The sequence below is a fragment of the Oratosquilla oratoria genome, chromosome 1 (genome assembly GCF_046742065.1).
Source record: "Oratosquilla oratoria isolate Oo_2021 chromosome 1, ASM4674206v1, whole genome shotgun sequence".
Lineage (NCBI taxonomy): Eukaryota > Metazoa > Arthropoda > Malacostraca > Stomatopoda > Squillidae > Oratosquilla > Oratosquilla oratoria.
The window spans coordinates 12,627,881-12,635,380 of NC_134777.1; the positions used below are offsets into that span (position 1 = coordinate 12,627,881).

Below are 7,500 nucleotides of genomic sequence, written 5' to 3' on the forward strand. Positions count from 1 at the left end.
TGGTATCTTGGAAAGATTGCATGTCGTACACTGCAAACTGCGAATTATCAAATATCTGTTTTTCTAATTGGCTAAGAAAAACATAGGTTTTCTTAAATTTTACATGACTGATTGTAAGTAATGCAAAATCAGAAATCGATGTGAAGTTTTCGAAATGGTGAAATGTAGTCGTTTTCACGGAAATTGTGTTTGCTAACCCTGCCACATTTCGTGATACAGACCTACAAAAGTAAACTGGATGGAAAATCTTACAAGACACCAGTCAGTAGGCCACGTGGGTTGTCTCATCTATTTACGCTGAACTTGGGAACGTATATAAACTAATACATCTCAGAAGCTTAGCAATTTTGCGACAGTCTACCGTATTGTACAGATCCACAGGTGACAAGCAGAGAATGAAATTTGCCTTCTTCCTGTAGGAAACAAATTCTCTTAGGTTGATACCACGTCATGTTCAAGTTGTGGAACTTCAAGCATTACAAAATGAACTTGTTTGGTAACTGGGAAACTGCCATGAACTAAGGTCTCAAAGAACATATCCTTTAGAAGTATTTTCGAAGAAGAAGGGTTTGTTCTGTTTGAATATAAGTAATTTGCGAGACTCGTACTGCTGGGCAACGTTGCCATTCGAATGGTGTTGAAGGTAATGCTACACCTAATAGAGACGTACGAAACATAAGAGAGTGAGAATGACTTGTAGAACAAACAACAAATGAACTTAAAAAAAATGAACGCTCCTTGTAGAACTCTTGTCAGAAACCTGTTCCAAAGACGTATATTTCTAAGAAGACGAAAGGGCTGAAGAAAGCTGAGAGTATTTCTGATGCCCTATGCATATGCCGCCGCCTTAGCAGCAGCAGCAGGCGGAACTGGTGCCGGATAAGTGGCGGTGCCGCTGTAAGTCACTTCCGCTCTGTAGCCATTGATGAGATCGGAGATGAACTTGACAGTTTGCGTTCTGCCGTCGGGAAGAAGGACTCTGTATTCCCCCTGGGTGAATTCGCCGTCGGAACTCTCCGTGTGACTGAAGTTGTTTCCAGTGTTTTCATCTCGTACAGCGTATGAGAAGTCGTAGGGCATTCCCTTATGTAGGAGAACAAGATATATTACTACAGTATCTATATGATAATGATAAGAACATAGATATCGGCACTATACATATTTGTATAAGACTTTGACAGGGTTATGGCAAACAAATGAAAAATAAAAGGTCTGAAGAGAATTTGTCTCTATATGTAAATGTAGTGACTGTGAATGGTTTTAGAGAAAGTGCAATGACTGTAGTCATAATGATTATCAAAGATAAACTTTTATCAAAGTTGCTTTTAAATGCTTTGAGGCACAGAATGTATTTTGACTTACACCGTATTCAACCTGCTATAGAGGAGACTTTCTTACCCACATAGTCAAAAGAAATTACGGGTAAGGGAGAGAAGGATGATATATATGACAAAAAAAAGTGTTACGACTTACGGGAAGTTGCTCAGGTGTAGCGTACTTGGGAGGGGCGGTTGCGGGACTGCTGTTGTCATAGGAAGCTGCTGGCGAAGCTGGCTTGTAACCCTCTGAGGGGCTTGCACGGTCAGGGGTGTCATAAATGGCTGCAGGTATTGTCTGTGCACTCTTAGTAGGAGCCGATTTTGGGGTGTTGTATGTAGGACCTGGTTTAGGGGTGTCGTAAGAAGGAGACTGTGTTGGTGCTCTGTATGTCGGTGCTGACGTAGGGGCAACGTGCGTTGTCGCCGGCGAAGGAGCGTTGTAGGTTGGGTCTGGTTTTACAGGAGCGCTGTATGTAGGTGCCGGTTTAGGGGCGTTGTAGGTTGGTGCTGGTGTTGCAGGAGCGCTGTATGTAGGTGCCGGTTTAGGGGCGTTGTAGGTTGGTGCTGGTTTTGCAGGAGCGCTGTATGTAGGTGCCGGTTTAGGGGCGTTGTAGTTTGGAGCTGGTTTTGCAGGAGCGCTGTATGTAGGTGCCGCTTTAGGGGCGTTGTAGGTTGGAGCTGGTTTTGCAGGAGCGCTGTATGTAGGTGCCGGTTTAGGGGCGTTGTAGGTTGGGGCTGGTTTTGCAGGAGCGCTGTATGTAGGTGCCGCTTTAGGAGCGTTGTAGGTTGGGGCTGGTTTTGCAGGCGCGCTGTATGTAGGTGCCGGTTTAGGGGCGTTGTAGGTTGGAGCTGGTTTTGCAGGAGCGCTGTATGTAGGTGCCGGTTTAGGGGCGTTGTAGGTTGGAGCTGGTTTTGCAGGAGCGCTGTATGTAGGTGCCGGTTTAGGGGCGTTATAGGTTGGGGCTGGTTTTGCAGGAGCGCTGTATGTAGGTGCCGGTTTAGGGGCGTTGTAGGTTGGGGCTGGTTTTACAGGAGCGCTGTATGTAGGTGCCGGTTTAGGAGCGTTGTAGGTTGGAGCTGGTTTTGCAGGAGCGCTGTATGTAGGTGCCGGTTTAGGGGCGTTGTAGGTTGGAGCTGGTTTTGCAGGAGCGCTGTATGTAGGTGCCGGTTTAGGGGCGTTATAGGTTGGGGCTGGTTTTGCAGGAGCGCTGTATGTAGGTGCCGGTTTAGGGGCGTTGTAGGTTGGGGCTGGTTTTACAGGAGCGCTGTATGTAGGTGCCGGTTTAGGAGCGTTGTAGGTTGGAGCTGGTTTTGCAGGAGCGCTGTATGTAGGTGCCGGTTTAGGGGCGTTGTAGGTTGGGGCTGGTTTTGCAGGAGCGCTGTATGTAGGTGCCAATTTAGGAGCGTTGTAGGTTGGTGCTGGTTTTGCAGGAGCGCTGTATGAAGGTGCCGGTTTAGGGGCGTTGTAGGTTGGGGCTGGTTTTGCAGGAGCGCTGTATGTAGGTGCCGGTTTAGGGGCGTTGTAGGTTGGAGCTGGTTTTGCAGGAGCGCTGTATGTAGGTGCCGGTTTAGGAGCGTTGTAGGTTGGGGCTGGTTTTGCAGGAGTGCTGTATGTAGGTGCCGGTTTAGGGGCGTTGTAGGTTGGTGCTGGTTTTGCAGGAGCGCTGTATGTAGGTGTCGGTTTAGGGGCGTCGTAGGTTGGTGCTGGTCTTGCAGGAGCGCTATATGTAAGTGTCGGTTTAGGAGCGTTGTAGGTTAGGGCTGGTTTTGCAGGAGCGCTGTATGTAGGAGCTGGTTTAGGAGCATTGTAGGTTGGGTCTGGTTTTACAGGAGCACTGTATGTAGGTGCCGGTTTAGGAGCGTCGTAGGTTGGGGCTGGTTTTGCAGGAGCACTGTATGTAGGAGCCGGTTTAGGAGCATTGTAGGTTGGTGCTGGTTTTGCAGGAGCGCTGTATGTAGGCGCCGGTTTAGGGGCGTTGTAGGTTGGTGCTGGTTTTGCAGGAGCGCTGTATGTAGGTGCCGGTTTAGGGGCGTTGTAGGTTGGAGCTGGTTTTGCAGGAGCGCTGTATGAAGGTGCCGGTTTAGGGGCGTTGTAGGTTGGGACTGGTTTTGCAGGAGCGCTGTATGTAGGTGCCGCTTTAGGGGCGTCGTAGGTTGGAGCTGGTTTTGCAGGAGCGCTGTATGTAGGTGCCGGTTTAGGGGCGTTGTAGGTTGGGGCTGGATTTGCAGGAGCGCTGTATGTAGGTGCCGGTTTAGGGGCGTTGTAGGTTGGGGCTGGTTTTACAGGAGCGTTGTATGTAGGTGCCGTTTTAGGGGCGTTGTAGGTTGGAGCTGGTTTTGCAGGAGCGCTGTATGTAGGTGCCGGTTTAGGAGCGTTGTAGGTTGGAGCTGGTTTTGCAGGAGCGCTGTATGTAGGTGCCGGTTTAGGGGCGTTGTAGGTTGGTGCTGGTTTTGCAGGAGCGCTGTATGTAGGTGCCGGTTTAGGAGCGTTGTAGGCTGGGGCTGGTTTTGCAGGAGCGCTGTATGTAGGTGCCGGTTTAGGGGCGTTGTAGGTTGGTGCTGGTTTTGCAGGAGCGCTGTATGTAGGTGCCGGTTTAGGAGCGTTGTAGGTTGGTGCTGGTTTTGCAGGAGCGCTGTATGTAGGTGCCGGTTTAGGGGCGTTGTAGGTTGGTGCTGGTTTTGCAGGAGCGCTGTATGTAGGTGCCGGTTTAGGGGCGTTGTAGGTTGGTGCTGGTTTTGCAGGAGCGCTGTATGTAGGTGCCGGTTTAGGAGCGTTGTAGGTTGGGGCTGGTTTTGCAGGAGCTCTGTATGTAGGTGCCGGTTTAGGGGCGTTTGTCGGTTGGTGCTGGTTTTGCAGGAGCGCTGTATGTAGGTGCCGGTTTAGGGGCGTTGTAGGTTGGTGCTGGTTTTGCAGGAGCACTGTATGTAGGTGCCGGTTTAGGAGCGTTGTAGGTTGGGGCTGGTTTTGCAGGAGCGCTGTATGTAGGTGCCGGTTTAGGGGCGTTGTAGGTTCGGGCTGGTTTTGCAGGAGCGCTGTATGTAGGTGCCGGTTTAGGAGCGTTGTAGGTTGGGGCTGGTTTTGCAGGAGCGCTGTATGTAGGGGCCGGTTTAGGGGCGTTGTAGGTTGGGGCTGGTTTTGCAGGAGCGCTGTATGTAGGTGCCGGTTTAGGGGCGTTGTAGGTTGGGGCTGGTTTTGCAGGAGCGCTGTATGTAGGTGCCGGTTTAGGGGCGTTGTAGGTTGGTGCTGGTTTTGCAGGAGCGCTGTATGTAGGTGCCGGTTTAGGAGCGTTGTAGGTTGGGGCTGGTTTTGCAGGAGCGCTGTATGTAGGTGCCGGTTTAGGAGCGTTGTAGGTTGGTGCTGGTTTTGCAGGAGCGCTGTATGTAGGTGCCGGTTTAGGGGCGTTGTAGGTTGGAGCTGGTTTTGCAGGAGCGCTGTATGTAGGTGCCGGTTTAGGAGCGTTGTAGGTTGGGGCTGGTTTTGCAGGAGCGCTGTATGTAGGTGCCGGTTTAGGAGCGTTGTAGGTTGGGGCTGGTTTTGCAGGAGCGCTGTATGTAGGTGCCGGTTTAGGGGCGTTGTAGGTTGGAGCTGGTTTTGCAGGAGCGCTGTATGTAGGTGCCGGTCTAGGTCCGTTGTAGGATGGTGCTGGTTTTGCAGGAGCGCTGTATGTAGGTGGCGGTTTAGGAGCGTTGTAGGTTGGGGCTGGTTTTGCAGGAGCTCTGTATGTAGGTGCCGGTTTAGGGGCGTTGTAGGTTGGTGCTGGTTTTGCAGGAGTGCTGTATGTAGGTGCCGGTTTAGGGGCGTTGTAGGTTGGGGCTGGTTTTGCAGGAGCGCTGTATGTAGGTGCCGGTTTAGGGGCGTGGTAGGTTGGTGCTGGTTTTGCAGGAGCGCTGTATGTAGGTGCCGGTTTAGGAGCGTTGTAGGGTTGGGCTGGTGTTGCAGCAGCGCAGTATGTAGGTGCAGGTTTAGGGGCGTTGTAGGTTGGGGCTGGTTTTGCAGGAGCGCTGTATGTAGGTGCCGGTTTTTCTGCATTGTGGGCTAGGGCTGGTGTTGCAGAAGCTCCGTATGTAGGTGCAGGTTTAGTACCGTTTGGCGATGAGGCTGGTTTTACAGGAGCGCTGTATGTGGGTGCCGGTTTAGGGACGTTGTACGTAGGTACAGATTTGGGAACATTGTATGTTGGGGCTTGTGTTGCAGGAACGTTGTGTTTAAGTGCAGGTTGAGGTGTGTTGTGCGTTTGGGCTGGTTTTTCACGTTTAGGTACACCATATTCAGGTTCTGGTCCAAAGGGTGTTGAGGTAGAAGCGGGAGGAGGGAGGTAACTTTGTTCATCCGGAAACAGGAATGGCACGGCCGGTTTGTCGTAGTTGTAACCTTGGGTCTCTGGACGGGCGTCGGTCAACCTACCGGGCCCCGCGAGCGCAGCGGTGACCAGCAGCAGCTGAGGGCAAAGAAAGAGGAATTTCAGTTAGTTCGACCTAGATGGATGAAAAGCAAATAATGAATCAAACGATATAAAAAAAAAATCCTTCCTAACTTAAACTGAGTTCCGATCCCATCTCGCAACGGCATAAATCCGACTAAGATCCTGATGGCGACTGACTGCCAACTGTCCTGGTTTTTCGGAGATGAGGAGCAGGAGGAAGACGAAAAGTAGCTGGCAGTATAGGAGGCAACTCTGTTTAGCTCAAAGAAAACCTCAAGTGGAAGAACCAGTAGTCTCCTTGCTTAATTCTTGCACTAGCAAAATCGATTCAAAAGTTCATTATGTCTACTCATCTGGGAAGAAGAAGAAGAAAAAAAAAGACGAGAGAGAGAGAGAGAGAGAGAGATAGAGAGAGAGAGAGAGAGAGAGAGAGAGAGAGAGAGAGAGAGAGAGAGAGAGAGAGAGAGATAGGGCTGAGAAAGAGTGGGGGGAGAGAGTAGGGATATATATATATATATATATATATATATATATATATATATATATATATATATATATATATAAATACGTATATATAAATATACATATATATATATACATACACACATATATATATATATATATATACATATATATATATATATATATATATATATATATATAGAGAGAGAGAGAGAGAGAGAGAGAGAGAAAGAGATGGAGAGACAGAGAGAGAAAGAGAGATAGAGAGAGTTACAAAAAGTTACAAGAAATCTCGTTACCTCAATAGTTTTTAGAACTCACACCGAGGAGGTATCGTTAAAAGGTTACCGGGGATTCACACCAGTACTTACACTAATGTGTGTAGCACCTTGTCTAATCGACTTTTGAACTGCTCAACAGAAGAACTGCTTAACACGTCTTTTAGCAGTCTTTTCCAAGTGTTGCAGATTTTATAGGTAAAAAAGTCACCAACCTTGTCACAATAATAACGACGGGGATTGACCCTCCCATGGTTGCGAGTGACATTCATGTTGAAGTATTTTGAAAACCTCTATTAACTGTCCTCGCAATCTCCTGGTTTCTAGAGAAAAGACCCCTAAAGTCTTCAGACGCCTCTGGTATCACATGTGCCTAATGGCGGGAATCAGTTTCTTTGCTCGTGCCTTAACTCGCTTTAGCCTCTGCATGTCAATTCTCAAGTTCGGCGACCAGAACTGGACAGCGTATTCCAGATGGGGACGAACTAGAGAATTGTAAAGCGTCAAGATTATTTCTTGGTTCAGGTAACGAAACTGTGTTTTCATTTCTACACCAATACACTGTTCTGTTTTGAGGACTTGAGGTCACTTCTAATCAAGACATTCACATTTTTCTAGTTCTGTATTTGCTATGTCATGACCCAGAAGAGAATAGTCTGCCCTCTAGTTTGTGTGCCCAATATGCATAATCTTGCACTTATCCAGATTAAATGGCATCAGCCACTTCTCAAACCACTATCCCACTTTCTCTAATATGACCTAAGAATTTCTACATTTTCAAGTGCTGCGATATTTGCTCCCAACTTTGTATAATCCGCAAAATTAGCTACGCGCTTCACAATTCCAACATCTATATCATAGATATAGGTGATGGAGAGGAGCGGACCTAATACAGACCCTTGGGGTACACCACTGGTAACAGGAGACCAGCAAGATGATACCCTATTAATGACTACACGTTGTCTTCTATCTTTCAATCAGACTTTAATCTAATTCAACACTGTTCCTCTAACAAAC

At 48.3% G+C, this 7,500-nt stretch overlaps 1 protein-coding gene across 1 annotated transcript in view; it reads right to left on the bottom strand.

Moving 5' to 3' along the window:
- Positions 1 to 828: 828 nt before the first annotated feature.
- Positions 829 to 7,500, bottom strand: part of LOC143027531 (uncharacterized) — a 7,849-nt gene continuing 1,177 nt past the window's right edge. The window contains exons 5-9 of the mRNA XM_076188823.1: positions 7,257 to 7,395; positions 4,174 to 5,758; positions 3,261 to 4,139; positions 1,474 to 2,885; positions 829 to 1,083 (exon numbers count right to left, since the gene is read on the bottom strand). Coding sequence (XP_076044938.1) covers positions 829 to 1,083; positions 1,474 to 2,885; positions 3,261 to 4,139; positions 4,174 to 5,758; positions 7,257 to 7,395 — 4,270 coding nt within the window. The remainder of the gene's footprint in view (positions 1,084 to 1,473; positions 2,886 to 3,260; positions 4,140 to 4,173; positions 5,759 to 7,256; positions 7,396 to 7,500) is intronic.